Genomic DNA, 20,730 nt, shown 5'->3' on the forward strand with positions numbered 1-20,730 from the left:
CACTAGATAGTTTCCACATAGTTTAATTATACAGTAACTAGATAGTACAACTATTCTAAACATTCTAAATAATCCAAATAGTTTTCATATAGTTTTTGTATTAAGAAACTAGATAGTACAACTGCCCTGACCTTTCTAACATAAACTAAATAGTTTCCATACAGTTTAAGTATCCAGAAACTAGATAATATAACTATCGTAAAGTTTATAAATTATTCTGATAGTTTTTATATATTTGTAGTATCTAGAAACTAGGTAGTATATGACTATTCGTAACCTTCTAACTAAGCAAAACAGTTTACATGTTATTTAAAAATCTAGGAACTAGCTAGTATTACTTTCCTGCCCTTTCTAACTAATCTAGATAGTTTCTACATAGTTTTTGTAAAGTTTCTGTATAGTTAAGCTTTCCTGCCCTTTCTAACTAATCTAGATAATTTTCTACATAGTTTCTGTACAGTTTCTGTATAGTTAAGCACCTAGAAACTAGATAGTATTTTAAATCTAGTAAGTGTCCTGACTTTCTAAATAATCTATAAGAGCAGTATAGTCTTTACATAGTTTCTGTCAAGTTTCTTCATAGTTAAGTATCTACAAAACCAGATAGTACAACTGTTCTGAACTTTCTAAATAATTGAGAAGAACTAGGTAAGTTCCATATAGTTTTAGCGTCTAGGAACTAGATAGTACAATTTTCCTGATCTTTTAAATAATCTAGAAAAACAGTATAGATTTTATTCAGTTTCTGTATAGTTAAGTTTATAGAAACTAAATAATATAACTATGTCCAAACCTTCTTAACTATTCCAGATAGTTTCTATAAAGTTTTAGTATTTAAAACTAGATAGTATAAATGTCCTGACTTTTCAAAATAATCTATAGAAGCAGATTGTTTCTATATAGTTTCCGTATAGTTACTATATAGTTTCTGTATAGTTTCTGTATAGTTTCTGCATAGTTTCTGTCAAGTTTTCATATTCTTTAGTATTTGGAAACTAGATAGTATAACTGTCTCAAGTTTCTAAACTTTACAAACTAGAAACTTGTTGGTTGTAGCGTTACATTTCCAGCTAGTTTCAATATAGTTCGCCTATACAGTGGCCAAATGAAAAAAAAATACAGCTATTCACTCTCACTGTGAAACGTGAAATATTTCTACACAAATTCTTGATTAAATGAAATTCAATTTGATATTTAAAAGAAAAACTACACTATATGTAGAGCACTGGTAACACTAACATAATGCTAAAACCATAAGTGTAAAAAAAAAGAAAGAAATGGGCACACATACTTGAAATTAAAAATAGTTTTTCCCGAGAAAACGAAGACTAATGTCCATAGGCAATTCGTACGTGACAGAAAGCAAAGTCTATAATGTTTGTGTCCCAAGAGCGTGTGTTACGACGACGGAGTGTAGCTTTAGCGCGTATTTATTTACTCGTTTTATTCGCAGTGTGTATGTGTGAATGTATACATATATATATATATACGTTGGGAAGGCGTTACGGAAAAAGAGGTGCACACGCCTTATCGCTGATTGTACTTAAGTAGGTATATGGCTACCTATCAACCTCGAGGAACGTTTACACCACTCTTTCAAGTCTCCTTTCCCTCGCGAGACTATATATACATGAAGCAAGTGTTATGGGAATACAAAATCCCAAACATATAACGCATGTCGTTCAAATTACACATGTTCGTGCGTGTTCTCTAAATCCCTATAGTTCTACATCTAGCGCCAATTTTTATATATATATTGCACATTTTCTCCCGCACAACATTAATTAATAATTGATCATTTCCCTATATAATATTCAATATATTCACCACAAATAAATATGTAAAACCGCCAATAAATTAACACTCTATTTTCAAACCATAAACTATTATTAATGATCAAATTACTCTCATATTTAATTTCATATATACAATTTTATTAATTCAAGAGTAAAATAATTCCTTCGCCAGTGACTAATAACTTTTCTAACGCAAAATGTTATTAGATTTATCTTAATGAGGGCAATACATTTATATAGAATCAAATTGGTTTGTAGCAGGCATATAAAAAAAAAAGATAGAGAAAAAATTCTCGTAAATCTTGTGTCTTAAGAACATGTTTAGCAGTGAGTATATCTAAAGCAAAACTGAGATTTCAAGGCAAAAAGGCTCCCGCAAAGGACATAAATGAGCTACATATATATATATATATATATATGTTACTTGATCGTGGAAAGTCGCGATAACTAGTGTGATATAAATTCTTTCTTTTTTTTTTTTGCAAATCAAATATGCATATTTAATTAATTTTATACAGAGTATCATATTACATTCTTTCTAGAGCAAAATTAATATTGTTCATATTTTATAGTTTAATGGTGATATTTTATGAGTGCAAGATTTCAAATATGAAAGATTTAGATACTAGTGATTAAAATTTTCTAGCTGATTGATTGAAATTTAATTTAAAGCTTTTGATTTGTATCAAAACAACTATTCTATAATTAATTGTAATTAATTATTGCAATAAACTAGTGTCAAAAATTTAAAGCAGAAATCACTATAAAACTACCAATATGATGATAAATATCATTGATGAATAAAGCTACTAACAATTGGAATAAATATCGATTGTAAATATAAATCATTGTAGCTAACAAATTTTTTATGTACCAATATTGGTACCATTGAAACTACAAATTTTTTTAGGTAGCAATTTTGGAAGGTACCAACTATTGAAGCTACAATTTTTCTGAAGTACCAATATTGGTAAATACCATCGAAGTTACCAATTTTTTTAAGTACCAATTATACCAAACATTGAAGCTACGATTTTTTTCGAGTACCAATTTCGGAAGGTACCATTGAAACTACAAGTTTTCCGAGGTACCAATATTGGTAGGAAAAAACAATTGAAGCTACCAATTTTTTCAAGTACCAATTTTGGAATGTACCCAACATTGAAGCTAAAATTTGTTTCAAAAACCAATTTCGGAAGGTGCAACTTTGGACCATTGAAGCTACAAATTTTCTGAGGTACCAATATTGGTAGATACAAACAATTGAAGCTACCAATTTTTTCAAGTACCAATTTCGCAAGGTACCATTGAAGCTACAAGTTTTCTGAGGTACCAATATTGGTAGACACAAACAATTGAAGCTACCAATTTTTTCAAGTACCAATTTCGGAAGGTACCATTGAAGCTACAAGTTTTCTGAGGTACCAATATTGGTAGGTACAAACAATTGATGCTACCAATTTTGGAATGTACCAAACATTGAAGCTAAAATTTGTTTCAAAAACCAATTTCGGAAGATCCAACTTTGGACCATTAAAGATACAAGTTTTCTGAGGTACCAATATTGGTAGGTACAAACAAATTGAAGCTACCAATTTTTTCAAGTACCAATTTCGGAAGGTACTATTGAAACTACAATTTTTTTGCACAGTCAATATTGGTACCAACCATTGAAGCTACCAATTCTTTGAAGTACTAATATAATTCTAGATACCAAAAATCGAAACTACCAATTATTAAAAATACCAAATAACTGTAGCTACCAGGCATAAAAGCTATTAACGACAGAAAATACCAACTATTTAAACTACCAATAATTTCAAAATTGTAACAACCAATTAATGCCACCTGCGAATAATTTAAATAAAATTTTATTTAAAACTATTCAAAAACTGCAATTATCTAATCATAGTTAAAAAAAAATTTGTTATTGATATAATTAGCACAAAAAAAAAAAAAAATTTCGATTCTAACTATATCATAAACAGCAGTTTAGTAATAGTACAACATTAATTAAATATCTTCATCCATAAACTGTTATTAATCGATTTGATTGTAACATTTACACTGACCTTCTGCAAACACCTTGAAAATAAATCATAAACTTATTATTATCTTTGTAAATTATTTTGCAATAAGTCATAAAATTGATATTTCTTTAGGAAAATCAATCATTTGTTGAATACCGATAGGATTTAGATAAATTTACAAAAAAAAAATAAATAGTCTAGAATTTCCTTGATAAATCATCATCATCATCATCAGAATTCGATTCGTAAAATTCTAAATCCCAAAATAACGATAACGGTAATGGACCGTGTGGATTAATGACACATTTTTCGACAAAGTATATAAATAAGGTATATATAATCTCTCCCACCATTCTAAAAACTTTCACATGTATTTTTTTCTTCTAAATTTTAAATCTTTTGAACTACTACGAATTTTTCTTTTTTTAAAAAAAAAAAAATGAAAATCTTCTCGCCCTTTATATAATTTTATATTCAATTTTGTTTATCTATAAATTCTCTTGCGAGGATAAGAAATAAATTCCTAAACGATTAATCCATTCATTTAATCTCTGTTCACTGTCAATTTTTTGTCTATATAGATGCGAGGAATAAAATTTCCAAAGAAGATGAAATCAATTAGATAAAAAATGAATTAATGAAAATACAGGTTTTTTTCCTAAAACTATATATATATATATATATATTTGAATCTCATTTGGTATTTTGTAAAATTAATTTCTTTTTTAGGAATTTCGTTTGGAAATTAAATTGAATTTTTCAAAAAGTGATGGATTTTTTTTACTCTCCCTCTCTTTTTCTCTTTGTAACATAAAATTAAAAATAATTTACAAGTACAGCTTAGAATTTACTAGGTGAAAGAAATTAAATAAAGCCCTACATTTGAGATAACTCGATATCAATCCGCGATGGGAGTCGGATAATGACATTAGGCGACCTTGTTTTTACGATTGGATGGTCTTCCCTTTTATTGATAATTCAAGAAGAAAGAATCGATATCTCTCAATGTTAAAAATAGACACGAAGAATTATTTTACAAATACTGTATTTATAAAAAGAAAGAAAGAAAGAAAGAAAAAAAGAAATCAATTACGGAAAAGCAATTAAATTGATACCAAAATTAACTCTAAAATTGAATTAGTGAGAATTCGTTTACCAATTCAAATTAGTAGAAATTTTCACTAATTTTTAGAAAAATATTACTATTTGATTTAGTCATTATTTTTTACTGAAGTTTTAGTGGAAAATGACTAAAAAAATTAGTAGATATTGATTTAAAAAGGAGAAATTTACACTAATTTTTAGTAAATTACTATTTTGTAAGTTATTTAGTAAAGTACTATTTAGTAAAGTACTATTTAGTAAAGTACTATTTAGTAAGTTACTATTTAGTAAGTTACTATTTAGTAAGTTACTATTTAGCAAATTACTATTTAGCAAATTACTATTTAGTAAGTTACTATTTAGTAAGTTACTATTTAGTAAGTTACTATTTAGTAAGTTACTGTTTAGCAAATTACTATTTAGCAAATTACTATTTAGTAAGTTACTAATTAGTAACTTACTATTTAGTAAGTTACTATTTAGTAAGTTACTATTTAGTAAGTTACTATTTAGTAAGTTACTATTTACTAAGTTACTATTTACTAAGTTACTAAGTTACTATTTAGCAAGTTACTGTTTAGTAAATTACTATTTAGTAAATTACTATTATGACTACTTAATTTAGTAATTTTTACTAAAGTTTTAGTGAAAAATGACTAAAAATTAGTGTAAATTACCACTAATTTTTGAGTAAAATATTACCATGATTTAGTAATTTGTTTTACTAAAGTTTTAGTAAAGACAACAAATTAGTAGAAATTTTTTCTAATTTAATTTAGTGAACTTACTAATTCAAAATTAGAAAGAACGTAGAGCAATATTATTAAAAAAAAGAAATAAAAAAAACTAATTAATTTACATTTTAAATTCATTTCAAAAATATAAGTAGTCAAACCTAAAATATATTAAAATAAAAAAATATGTTTCAATTAAACTTAAAAACTGTTCAATTATTTAACAAAGATAAAATTAAATTCGAATCAAACATAAAATATCTGTTTTGATACAAAAATATCTTCTTCAGTATTGGTAGTTACTCACATTAGCACATTTGATCGAGTCAAAAAACCATGTATATAACATATATATATATATTTACAAAACTTCGCGCACCGTTCCCTCTAGGATCATTATATTAGTACATTAAGAGGCGATTTTGACGAAGCTCTATATTTTTTCACCAAATATTTGTAAAAGAAAGGGTGCAGTTTTTAAGAACTCCATTATCACTTATACATATATATTTTCAGTCGTACTCATATTTCACGCGTGTTTACTGTTCATATATATAATTTACACACATAGTGCAAAAAAAAAAGATTCTCCCATATTCTGTCTGTATATATATATATATTGTTTTATCTTTAATATATAATATTTTATCCGTTAAAAGAAATAAAAAAAAAAAAATTTATACATTAATTTAATTTCCGGTATAGCAATTTTAAAGGAAGAAAGTACTCGGCTTTTTTTTATATATTACAAAAAAACAAAGAATAGAATGCGAGATATGCGAAATATTACGTAACATTTGCAGATAAGATTTGTGCGAGAGCTTGTAATACACGTGTTTATCATTTAGTATAGAAATTCCAATCTTTGAAAAGTTCATTGAATCAAGTGTGACATCGCGCACATATATGTGTGTATGTGTAATTATCTTCGGTTATTTCCATCATTCAGTTGTACAAAGTCAAGTGTTATTATACGAATTGTCTTCAATTTATTCATATATAATATATATATATATTAGATTAAATATCAAATTTTTTTTTATCTTTGCAATCAGTAATTGCATTATCGCGGGTTTGTTTTAGTAAACAATAAATCCCTGGGTCCAAACGTTATTTATCCCGTGCGATAAGATTGGAACCAAAGCTCCATTAATTAACATGTGATTCTGGGTATCGTATTACTTTTGGATTGATCGAATTACCTTTTCTCGTCGACGACCCCTATAAATATAAAAGAGATGAGAGAGAAAGAGAAAGAGCAGTGGTAAAAAAAAAGTCTAAGAAGCAGCATCGGCACGGTTTTGAATATAACGAGAGAGAAAGAGAGAGAGAGAGCAGGAGAGAGGGTTTTCGACCGCCTTTTAATTAAGCGCGGCTCATCCACAAGGCATTTTAATTGCAAAGTCCCGCTTATCTAAAATATGCCTCGTTATCGGAGACGTATCGTCTGATTTTCCGGCTGACAACCAGCTGCGCGATATCATTACCAAAAGAGACAGAATTCCATAATCGACTTACAGAATCCCAAGGGGGTCAAAATTTCACCTTGGAAATTAATTTCCATCCACAGAAATATTGATTCAGTATTTCTAGGATTATCAATTGGAAATAGATCAAATTTTTTACGAGCCCTCATATAATTTTATTGCTCATTAAAAAATAAAGGGGAGCAATTTTATACTTCCTACTTTTCTTTTTTTTTTTTTACAAAGTATATAGACCCATTATTGGATTTTACTGCGTTCTTTTATTGTGACTTTGATCGATGGGGGGACGACACCATCACAGGTAACAGTTGACGTGTGCTGAATCAGTAAAACTTTCCACACGTTTTTCATGAAAAAAAAAAAAAAGAAGTTTAAAACCTTTCAATGAAGATTATAACTCCTATATATGTCTATAATACATACATATAGGGGTCGGTGGAATATATATATTTTCAGGTAAGCCAAGGGTGCAAAATTGGTGGTTAGGGTTGAAATCTAAAAAGGGAGAGACAAAAACATAACAGGTACCCATCAGTTAGAGAAAGAGAATAAAGAAAGTTGAATTACAGGGTCATGAGATATATATATATAAAATCACGCTTTTGAAACCCTCTAATCTCTATTTCGCCCCTTAAATTCATGACCGTTGGTTTTTTTTTTAAAGACGCCGGGGCAGAAAGACTTTTTTCTCAAAGTCGTTACGAAAGTGCAGCTTGTTCTTTTCATCAAAAGAAATAAACTCTCCCTTACATATAGAGTCTTAGTTTCAATGCAAAAAAAAAATATATATATATAAGGTATTTCACTCGATTCTACGATATGGACTAAGGGTCACAGAATGCCAAGTAAGAAAATCAATAACCTCTCTAGTGTACTGAACTCTAATAAATTAAAATGGAACTCATTCTTAGTTTTCTCTTTTAAAAAATTGTCAATTTTCCGTATCAAAAATTTTCCCTACAAAAATCAAAGGGAAAATTTAACTTCAGAAATTAGGATTTCTCTAATTTTTATTCTCCGCGTTTTTTGCAAATATTTTCCACTGAAAATTGATGATCATCACACTTTTGCTAGTACCAAAAAAAATCCGCGCGCAGATTTTAATTAAAATTTTCGTTCATTAAAAAAAATTATATTTTTGGAGAAAAAATCACTCACGTGCTTAAAGTGAGACGCATCCAGGCGCGTTGCGTCAGCAGCGTCGACGCATTGCGTCGGGCTGGCCTTCTTTAGCTGCTTTTAAAATCCGTTCATCCAAAAAAACACCACCCAATCGTCTCACGATTTACGCACAGTTTTCCAAAATTTTATCCAAACGTTTCGTTCACTTTCACTTTTTTTTTTTTTTTTTTTTTTTTAAACCAACTCACAAATTCCTCTCACACTGTCACTTGATGAAACTAATCCAAATTATCACTAATTTTTTTTTCAAAAAATTGGGAAACACCAAATAATGGTTTTTCTCATTAAATTCAAATACATATCCCAATTTTGAATAACACATCCATATGTAAATTCCTGTTCAAAAAAAGAAAATAAAAAATCCAAATTCTGATGAAAAATTCCAATGATCGAATTATTGGAGCACATTGAAATGAGCCGCGCACTAAATATGCGAGTGTTTCGAGGTGTCGAGTGTGACTAACTCTCAAATCGATTGGTGACCAAGATCCCTGACAATGATGGGATATGGCATGGGGAAAAAAAAAAATTGCATGTCGGGTGTCAGTACGCAAAGCAGCGCCTGCCAAGTAGTATTAGTAGTAGTAGTATAGTAGTAGTGTAGTAGCAAAACGGCTGCCACACGACACGATACGACAAGAACTCTCTTCTCACCAAGAGTAAGAGTCTCCCACTAGTGTTCGGTTCTCGCTTACCTGGCCGCTGCCTAGCACCCCTCCACTCGTGAATTGTGTATTGTACACGAGGCTGCCCCTCCACTATCTTTTAAGCCCCTCTCATTTCCCCTTCTCATCCACCCTTCTATCCCCTTTTTGTTGTGTGTCGATCTGCCACGCACGGCACAACGTCGTCGCCTTGACGTAACACTGATTCCATCATCATCATCATCATCAAGGGGTTGATCATCAAATCATTCGTCACTTGTTTCATTTAACTTCGTTTCTTATTTCTTCCTTTTGTTGTTGTTGTTAGTCTCTTTCTTTTTGTTCACCTTCTAATTTTGGTGCTTCAAATCTGTAACTCTCAAGAGGCGTTACTACTTTTTTATTGTTTGGTCGCTACCGCAGTTAATAAGTTGTGGTTATGTCAGAGTCAGTATGAATACTCGAGAGATAGATTTTGAGTTATTTCTGTTTGTAATTAGTAGCATTTTCAAAAATTATTTTTTTCTTATTATAGTTCTACAATTTCACTTGGAAATTGTTACTTCCTCAAAAATTATTATAGTTAATTCATTAGGAATTATTTGTATTCTCTTACAGCAATATCTAATCTTTTCCCAAAATCAGCAACATTTTGTCATCCACTATTTAGGTGTACTAATTCAATAATTTCTGAATTTCCAATCAATTATTTTTTATAAATTTTAATTTATTATTAGTTTCTTCTCCAAAAATTATTAGTTACTTCCTCAAAAATTATCGGAGTTACTTCTTCAGGAATTATTGGTTACTTCCTCAAAAATTATCTCAATTACTTCTTCAGGAATTATTAGTTGTACTTCATCAGGAATTATTTGTATTCTCTTACAGCAATATCTGATTTTTTCCCAATCAGCAAAATTTTATTGTCATTCTGATTCTGAATTTCAATTATTTTTTGTAAATTTAATTTAACAGAAATTATTAGTACCTTCTACAGGAATTAGCAGAGTTACTTCTTTAAAAATTATTAGTTACTTCCTTAAAAATTATCGGAGTTACTTCTTTAGGAATTATTGGTTACTTCCTCAAAAATTATCTTAATTACTTCTTCAGGAATTATTAGTTGTACTTCCTCAAAAATTATTAGTTAATTCATCAGGAATAGATAGATAGATAGATAGATAGATTTTGAGTTATTTTTGTTTGTAATTAGTAGCATTTTCAAAAATTATTTTTTTCTTCACGAATTATTATAGTTCTACAATTTTTCACTTGGAAATTATTACTTCCTCAAAAATTATTATAGTTAATTCATTAGGAATTATTTGTATTCTCTTACAGCAATATCTAATCGTTTCCCAACACTGTAAAAGGTAGGTACTAAAATAGTACCGATTTTAGGTATCAAAATAGAACCAAATGACAATTTAGTACCTAAAGTAGGTATTAAATTAATACCTTTCGTTTTACAGTGAATCAGCAACATTTTGTCATCCACTATTTAGGTATGCTAATTCAATAATTTCTGAATTTCCAATCAATTATTCTTTATAAATTTTAATTTGTTATTAGTTTCTTCACCATAAATTATTAGTTACTTCCTCAAAAATTATCGGAGTTACTTCTTCAGGAATTATTGGTTACTTCCTCAAAAATTATTGCACTTACTTCTTCAGGAATTATTAGTTGTACTTCATCAAAAATTATTAGTTAATTCATCAGGAATTATTTGTATTCTCTTACAGCAATATCTGATCTTTTCCCAATCAGCAAAATTTTATTGTCATTCTGATTCTGAATTTCAATTATTTTTTGTAAATTTAATTTAACAGAAATTATTAGTACCTTCTACAGGAATTAGCGGAGTTACTTCTTTAAAAATTATTAGTTACTTCCTTAAAAATTATCGGAGTTACTTCTTCAGAAATTATTGGTGACTTCCTCAAAAATTATCTCAATTACTTCTTCAGGAATTATTAGTTGTACTTCCTCAAAAATTATTAGTAAATTCATCAGGAATTATTTGCATATCCTCTTTCATATCTGATCTTTTCCCAAGCAGCAAAATTTTATTGTCATTCTGATTCTGAATTTCAATTATTTTTTGTAAATTTAATTTAACAGAAATTATTAGTACCTTCTACAGGAATTTTAGCGGAGTTACTTCTTTAAAAATTATTAGTTACTTCCTTAAAAATTATCGGAGTTACTTCTTCAGAAATTATTGGTGACTTCCTCAAAAATTATCTCAATTACTACTTCAGGAATTATTAGTTGTACTTCCTCAAAAATTATTAGTACCACTTTCTTCAGGAATTATTTCCATTTTCTCTTTCAGCATATAATATTCTATATCTTTTTCCAATCAGCAAAATTTTATTGTCATTCTGATTCTGCATTTCCAGTCAATTATTTTTTTTTTTATAAAGTTTAATTTGTTATCAGAAAATTATCAGTATACCCTTCTACAGAAATTATCGTAGTTACTTCTTAGTTACCTACTTGACAATATTCAATTATTGTCATCAAATTTCTATAATAATAATTATCATCGTTGCTTACGATTTTAATTTTTAATCATTTTATTGATCAAATCAATAATTTTCTTTATCAATCTTTATACCTTCAATAAATAATTTTCATCCTCTCTTCAATCCCTTTGGTAATGTTTATAGTTTTTTACACATTTTTCTTATCATCCGCAATTACTCTTTTATTTCTTTTCTTCTTTCTTCACTATTGTTTCTTAAATAAATTTTCAAGTCAGCAACATTTTTGGAATATTTGAAAATAATAATAATAAAAAAAATAAAGAGTATTTATAATAATTCTGGACGGAGTTGAAATAATTGGACTATCAATCAGAATGACGTTTCTTTGACGCAACCGAGAATGAGAGCAATGCTTTTGTGACTTAGATATGTGCCTTTACCTCTTAATCAGAATGATTCAGTATTCAAAACGACGTTAATTGATGGCATACCACTATATCATGCAAGCACCCTTTTTACCTGGCTTAAAGAAATAACAAAAAAAAATAAAATAAAATAAAACTTCTATTTATAACAAAAGTATACTCTTTGACATTAACTTTTATCAGCTATTTATAATTCCCCTCCTCCCAGATTTCTGTCACCATTTTAATCGAATGACAATTTATTTTTTTTTTCTCTTGAAAATATAACATTTGTCATTTAATCAAATAACATTTTTCACTTTTAATTAACATTTTTCTTGATATAAACATTGTTTTTTTTTTTTTTTTAAATAAAAATACTTGTTATGATGTAATATTTTTGATGTATTACATTGTTGGCATAACATTTGTCACAATACTAGTAATATTTGTCACTTTGCAAGTAGTCTCACATTACGAATAGTAATATTTGTCATTTTCTAAATAATATTTTTTTTCTTTATAAAAATTACATTCTTCATCATGTAACATTTTTTTTATCTTCACATTTTTCATTCAACACAACAATTTTCATCTCATACACATATTTTTTTATCTAATGAATTTGTTATTCATTAGATAAGATTCTTTTTTCTTTTTTTTTTGAAAAAAAATATAAATAAAATGATTATAGCGCACTTAATAGAATTCTCTTCAGTACAGCTAAGAGTATATGAAAAAAAAAATTGATAATAATCAACTGATAAGATAATTGCGCAAGGATTTTGAAATAATAAACGTTGGGGGGTCAACAGCACGAATTCTTTGTTTTTGTTTATTTATTGTTTTTTTTTTTTTTTTTTGCACAAGTCACCCGTCGCGCGCGACTAGTCTGTCACTACTCTGAGACATTTATTGCGAATTGAGCATTACACAAAAGAGAGTGAAGAGTGACAGGAAAACAAAATTGGAAAAAAAAGAGCGTGCGAGAATGGTGACAAAACGACTCGAGGGACAGCGAGCATGAAGAGATAATTAATTATCAATCGACGCCTGATGATTATTCATATTGGAGACGCGCGACGATATATATATATAGTATAACGGGAATGCCACTAACTCTAATATAAATTTTTTCTAGAAAACGGTTTTAAATATTCATAATCATGGTGACGAGTAAAGCACTCCCAGTCTTCATTTTTTTTTTCATCATCAGAAAATATCTTATTTATTCTTTATTATCATTTTAGTTCCAGTCAATTAAAAAAAAAATGAACAAGATAGACGTGACCATTTGCCATTCCGATTCTATCACACACGTTATATATTTCAATTTATTATTATTATTATTTTTTTTTTTTAATAGCTATTTTTTATATACAGTTATGTATATAACTATATATATAGAAAAAACCTCGCGTATAACACTAATCAAAATCGATAATTTCCGCTTTTGCGATTTATAACAAATATTTATTATTTTAAAAAAAAAGTGTACCTTTATAATAATACCGAGTTTTACGATATTTTGGGGTTGTAATTTATTCCGCGTTTTATAACAGAATCCTTGTTCAGAGGATAACGACGTCTAATTTAAAACCAATAAAACATGCTTGAATAGCACGGGTTTATAACCAAATGTTACATTGTATGGTATAATAAAAAAAAAAAAAAAAAAAAAATAGAATATCGTAAAACGTTTAACACTCAACAACGTTGCGATGAGTGTGAATAAAAACGTTTGTGACATTTTTTCAATTACTTGTAAATTTTTATTTTTGAAGTAGCATTAATTGAAACTAGTGAGAATTGAAGATAAAAAAATTTTAAATTACTATACTAATTGAAGCTGACAAGAAATAAAGAACAGAAAATAAAATTACTAGAAATTGAAGTTAATAAGAAATAAAGGAACAAAAAATAAAGTTACTATATAATCACAGAAGCTAAGAATGAAAATTATTAACACAGAAACTATTAATAAAATCTTTTAAAATTTGAAGACAGAAAATATTAAATAGTTATTGAAGCTAGTAAAAATCGAAGATAAAATATTTTAATTACTACTAATTGAAGCTGACAATAAATAAAGGACAGAAAATAGAAATACTATAGTCAGTGAAGCTAATAAGAATTATATATATATAGATAATAACAGAAAAAATACTAGTGGTTAAATCATCCAAAATTGAAGATGCAAAATAATAACATTGCTAGAAATTGAAGCTAATAAGAAATAAAAAAAAAGAAGTTACTAATCACAGAAGCTAATAAAAATTGAAGTTATACCAAAGCAAAAACTACCAGTAATAACAACTTTCAAAATTTGAAGACAGAAAATATTAAATAGTAACTGAAGCTAATAAGAAATAAAGGACAGAAAATAAAATTACTAGTAATTGAAACTTACTAGTCATTGAAGCTAACCAGAATTGCAGAGAAAAAAATACCAGTAGAAAAGGTTCCAAAATTGAAGATGGAAAATATTAACATTGCTAGAAATTGAAGCTAATAAGAAATAAAGGGAAAAAAACTACCAGTAATAACATATTTCAAAATTTAAAGACAGAAAATATTAAATAGTATACTTGAAGCTAGTAAAAATCGAAGATAAAAAATTTTAATTACTACTAATTGAAGCTGACAATAAAATATTAAATAATAACTGAAGCTAATAAGAAATAAAGGACAGAAACTAAAATTAGTAGTAATTAAAGCTGACAATAAGTAAAGGACAGAAAATAGAAATACTAGTCAGTGAAGCTAATAAGAATTATATATATAAATAACAACAGAAAAAATACTAGTGGTTAAATCATCCAATTTTGAAGATGCAAAATAATAACATTGCTAGAAATTGAAGCTAATAAGAAATAAAGGAAAAAAATGAAGTTACTAATCACAGAAGCTAATAAAAATTGAAGTTATACGGAAGCAAAAAATACCAGTAATAACATATTTCAAAATTTAAAGACAGAAAATATTAAATAGTAACTGAAGCTAATAAGAAATAAAGGACAGAAAATAAAATTACTACTAATTGAAGCTGACAATAAGTAAAGGACAGAAAATAGAAATACTAATCAGTGAAGCTAATAAGAATTATATATAGATAACAACAGAAAAAATACTAGTGGTTAAATCCTTTAAAATTGAAGATGGAAAATATTAACATTGCTAGAAATTGAAGCTAATAAGAAATAAAGGGGAAAAAATGAAGTTACTAATCACAGAAGCTAATAAAAATTGAAGTTATACCGAAGCAAAAACTACCAGTAATAACATATTTCAATATTTAAAGACAGAAAGTATTAAATAGTAATTGAAGCTAGTAAAAATCGAAGTAAAAAAATTTTAATTACTATACTAATTGAAGCTGACAATAAGTAAAGGACAGAAAATAGAAATACTAGTCACTGAAGCTAATAAGAATTATATATAGATAACAACAGAAAAAATACTAGTGGTTAAATCATCCAAAATTGAAGATGGAAAATATTAACATTGCTAGAAATTGAAGCTAATAATAAATAAAGGAAAAAAATGAAATTACTAATCACAGAAGCTAATAAAAATTGAAGTTATACGGAAGCAAAAAATACCAGTAATAACATATTTCAAAATTTAAAGACAGAAAATATGAAATAGTAACTGAAGCTAATAAAAAAAAAAGGACAGAAAATAAAATTACTAGTAATTGAAGCTTACTAGTCATTGAAGCTAACAAGAATTGCAGAGAAAAAAATACCAGTAGAAACGGTACCAAAATTGAAGATGGAAAATATTAAAAATGCTAATACTTGAATAAGAAATAAAAATAAAATTGAAGCTAATTAAAGAAAATACAAAATATTAAATCCCTATAGCAATTGAAGATAATTTTTAGTTGAAATTAAAATTCTCTTTAAAAATGAAATCAAATATTAAAATTTCACCAAAAATCTCTTACTACTGCGGAAAGAAATACAAAAAATCCTAAATTTTTTTTTCTCTCTCCAAGTTATTTATTTCGACGTGTTTAATGGGAAGAACAAATGATGATACGGATTTCGTCATGGTACTGGTCCACAATGAATTGGAACGTTACAGTAATTAACAAACACTTGGTTCGTTCCATTTCGTTTAGAATTTTGACAGGTTTGTCGCTAGAAGTTTCTACAACAGCGCACATATAACCTAAATGCATTCGTTCCCCTTAAGTTGTTGATCCTTGCGTGAGAGAATTCTATATGTATTCCAGGGGCGCACTTGTTGTATCGTTTATATTCCTCAAATATAATTTCAAATATTTATATCTGAAAAAATGAAACCTTTCTCGAAAAAACAGGTCTCGATGTTAATTACCAAAAAGTCGGTTGGTTTTTTTTTTTTAAACATTTTTTTTTTTCTTTTAGTTTGCAATCATATACCAAGAAATGTTATCGGCAAAAGGTTTCTTTTTTTTTTTTATTTTTACGAATTCCTTTAACAACATTTATCGATTGAGTTCTGAAAATCGGAACGTTTGATGATATTGAAATCTCAAGGTATCTCTTCTCATCTGGACCATACTGGATGTCGCATGGGCTACCTATATATGTATATACTTGTGTAACATTTCTCTCTCTCTATCTTAAACTGTCTCGTGATCTACTCGAAAAGTAGTTTGTTAAGCTGTCAGACAAAAGAAAAAAATGTGGCAAAGATCGGAAGAGAATAGGAGACACGCTTAATTACAGAAGGCGACAAGTGTCAGACCTGCCAGTGCGAGAGTGGAGGTGACTTTTTTTTTTTTTTTTTTTTTTTTTAAAGTACCTGCCAAATATTACCTGGCGTAGCCGAAAATTTAGACCCTGGCGAAGAAGTAAATCACTGAATCCTCCTTTTGTATGAGAGAGACAGAGAAACCGAAAAGCCGAAGCCTTTTTATGGTCTTTGAAATTCCTGAATCTCAAATTTGTCTCTTTTTACAGGAAGCTTTCGACCTTTAGCTGTTTAACGTTTAACTCTAGAGAAAATCAAGTTATTACTGTCACAGCAGTTTGTCTCTCTATTTGATGTAAATCTCAATATGAGAATATCAACAGCTAATCTTTTTTTAAACTATATTATGGGGGTCTTTAAATGCATTCCTACTATCGTTTTACGTCTCTATTATTGTTCTTGTTTTATGCGTGCTCCGATTTTTTTTTCACAATTCTCTTTATGTGTTTAATTTCATATCTAATTATAATTTATAAATAATTAGAATTTAATAATTATAAATATGCAATTAAATATTTATAATTATGTAATTAAATAATTAGTTCAATAATTATAATTACACTGAAAAAAAATTTATTTGATTCAAATATATACTAGATTATTACCAAATAAATATTTATTTGTATCAAATAATTATTATTTAAAATGGTATTTATTTCAAATACAGAAATTTGTTGATTCAAATACAATTTATTTAATTCAAATAAAAATTATTTGGTTCAAGTAAATACTTATTTGGTTTAAGTAAATATTTATTTGATAATAGTTAAGTAACTGATTATTTAAATCGAATTTTTTTTCAGTATATATAGTTTAATAATTGTAATTTAATAATTATATAATTAGAATTTAATAATGACAATCATAAGTAATTTAATTGCCAACCGAAATTAAATTAAATTAAATGGTAACATTTTCAAATAATAATTGTAAAAAAAATCAAAACGTACTTACGTAATTTCTTAAATTTTAACGACAACAATTGGACCAACCTGAAAAAAAGAAAAACATCATTTTTATTAACAAAACAACAATAATTTTGATTTAAATTAAAAAATTTTTTTCTGATAGTAATTTTAAAAATTGATTATGTGTCACACGAAAAAGTATTGATAATAAACTTCCCGTCCTTAACTCGAATTCTAAAACAAGAATTATGATATAAAAACGGAAATTTATTATCAAAAACGACGAATCATCATTTAAATCAACATTCTTAAAATTTTCTGAGCGATGAGTGTAATCTCAATCTTTTTTTGGCGAATGAAAATTCTGCGAAATTCACATATATTATCTAAAATTTTATATATTCTATATATATATACATTTGAGAATATTTATTTATTATTATATATATATATATAATTATTTATAATTTTCAATCAAAAATTTGTATTTTTCCACTTTCATATTTCATTATAACTGCTACTTATATACATATATCATTGAAAATCGTTTCGAGCTCTTCTAAATCTTTCCCTATCTTTCAGAAAAATCTGGAAAAAAAAATTTCCACATCTTTTTAAATCTTAATATATTTTCAATATACCTTCAACTAATATATTATATTTCTTTCCCTCCTCTTAAATCTCTTTTATATATTTTTAATTATCTTCATCTTTTATATTGCAGCTTTATATCTCCTTCGTTCACAGGAGCTTAAAAAAAAAAAATTTTTTTCCGATTGTATCTTTTTTCCAGATCTCGAAACTATTATTATTATTAAAAATATTAAAACCTATAATTGTAGAGAATTTATTGGATCGATATTTATATATATATATATATATATATATGAATAAAGACTTTTATATATGTACGATGTCAGAAAATGTACTTGAAGCACTTCCTGCTCTCTTTCTACTCTGCTCAAATTACAAGGTCGACGATCATCGGCGTCGCTTCTTGCAAAAGAAGAGAAAAGGAGATTCACTCGTCGAACAATGAGACAATCTGCTGAGCGAGGAGCCCTTTTTACCTTGGTCTCGTCATTCGCCTTACTTTTATGATCTCTTGAGCCGCGCCGCGCATAACGTGTACAGACTCCTTTGGATGCTGCGCGAGTATTACGAGCACTATTGCTACCTACTGTGAAAGCAATCGCTAATTATCGCAGTACTCTCTTTTATTTTTCTCTCTTTTTCTCTCTTCATCTCTCTTTGAACTTTTTCTCTCTTTTTCTCTCATTATTTCTTCTCTCTTTAGCGCGCGCGCGCACGCTTTTTCATTCTCTTTTGGCTGCACTCACGATATCTCTTCACAACGAGAGAGAGAGAGAGAGAGTTGAAAATGATTCCTTTATGCTTTTATTAAGCGCACACATCTCTCTCCTTCTCTCATCGTATCCCCTTTTGCGCGCGGATACTGACACCATTAACTGTCGGATTTGCAGATCGTAGATTACGCGAATAAACTTCAAAACGACTACCTGTTGACAGCTTTTGAGATACGGGAATTGACTCTGCATGATATTCTCTGTTAGCCGCATAGCAAATCACGCGGATTACGTGTGGTGTCAGAAGGTATACACGAATCATTTTATAACATCTTCTGTATTTATATACAATACACCGCTTTTCTTATTTCATTTCTTCTTCTCTACTTCTTCGTTTTCATTTTGATAAGACTATACTCATTTCTTCCATATTACACAGTGAAAAAAAAAGAATTATTTGATTCAACTATTCGATTATTTTAGAAAATAAATATTTATTTGTATCAAACAATCATTATTTCAAGATATGGCCCACTTGGAAAGATTCCCCGGAAAGTGCCCCCTAAAGGTTCTATCAGAATTCCGCCGGAACTTCCAACGTAATTCCGTCGGAAGTCCATCGGAGTTCCAAAGAATTTCCGATTGGATTCCGACGAAGTTCCGACGGAATTCCGATTAATTTTTTTCAAAAATTTTAGAGTCCTAATTCCGTCGGAATTCCGTCAGAATTCTGTAGGAACTCCGTCGGAATCCCGTCGGAAATTCTTCGGAACTCCTATGGAATTCCGACGGAATTACGTTGGAAGTTCCGGCGGAATTCTGATAGAACCTCCAGGGGGCACTTTCCGAGGAATCAGTCCAAGTGGGGGTATTTGTTTCAAATACAAAAATTATTGGTTCAATTATTTGGTTCAAGTAAATATTTATTTAATAATAGTCAAGTAGATTATTTGAATCAAATAAACTATATTTTTTCAACTATTCAGAAAATTTTTTTAACTGGAAATTCCATGGAATAATTTAATGGAAATTCTATGGAATTTTCACTGAAAAAACACCCTACTTTTGGCCTACTTTACAAAAAAAAAAATTCGAAAATTAAAATCGAGAACAACATGAGATAAAAAGAAGAAATGTTATTCGAAGATAATACAATAACTATAAACTGGTTCAAAGCTTTGTTCAAAATGAACAGCCAGTTGCGGTTACGCTCTGTCTCTGTATATATATATATATGTATATACTTGCATGTCAGTGTAGACCACATTTAATCAGTTTGTGGTTGCAAGCTGCTCTTACGCCCTCACGCATTCTCAATACCTCCCGCACACGCAATGAATAAATATATATATATATTACGCGCTCACACGGGGTTTTTACAACGTTACGATTATAAGTCAATCAAAATTTATTTTTACTGCCACTATCGCAAAAAAAAAAAAAAAAAAAAAATTATTTTTCTCTCGATTCCATCGGCAAATTTAATTCCCTTCAATAATGCAATTGATTATAAAACTCGATTAAAAATATACCGTTTTTCTATTCGTTTTTTTTAAACCGAATTCAATGTCAAGATATTCAAAAAAAATTTTCCAATTTAAAGTACTCAAAAAAAATTAAATCTATTGAAAATTTTTCTAAAATGAAAGTAAAATTTTCAAATATAATTATCTTTACCCCGAATATTTATAATAAATTGAATCGCCGGCGATCAAAAGGGCTTATATGCGAGGTTTTCATTGGCCCCTGAAATAGCTGGAAACTCGCGCTGAACGCGGGCCCAACGAAAGTTCAATTATTTAATTCTTTTAAAAATTTTTTAAAAGCACTTTAAAATGAAAAAAAAATTATGTTTTTAAATTTACGTTTATTCTTTAAAATCGAAATATATTGGAAAGA

The 20,730-nt window shown here is 28.1% G+C and overlaps 1 protein-coding gene across 4 annotated transcripts in view; it reads right to left on the minus strand.

Moving 5' to 3' along the window:
• Window positions 1-20,730, minus strand: part of LOC127283028 (serum response factor homolog A-like) — a 139,028-nt gene that overhangs the window by 69,444 nt on the left and 48,854 nt on the right. For 2 of the 4 annotated variants that reach the window (XM_051307674.1, XM_051307675.1), the window contains exon 2: window positions 17,571-17,608. The exons of 1 other annotated variant lie outside the window; for it this stretch is intronic. Coding sequence is in view for 1 of the 3 variants with exons in the window: in XM_051307672.1 (XP_051163629.1) it covers window positions 8,310-8,329 (20 nt within the window). In the remaining 2 variants the exon portion in view is untranslated. Of the gene's footprint in view, window positions 1-8,309; window positions 9,094-17,570; window positions 17,609-20,730 lie in introns of those variants that run through there. One more of the 4 variants, XM_051307672.1, reaches the window with a different exon arrangement.

The sequence above is a fragment of the Leptopilina boulardi genome, unplaced genomic scaffold (assembly GCF_019393585.1).
Source record: "Leptopilina boulardi isolate dan_hultmark-lab unplaced genomic scaffold, ZJU_Lbou_2.1 LbouV2_305, whole genome shotgun sequence".
Taxonomy (NCBI): Eukaryota; Metazoa; Arthropoda; class Insecta; order Hymenoptera; family Figitidae; genus Leptopilina; species Leptopilina boulardi.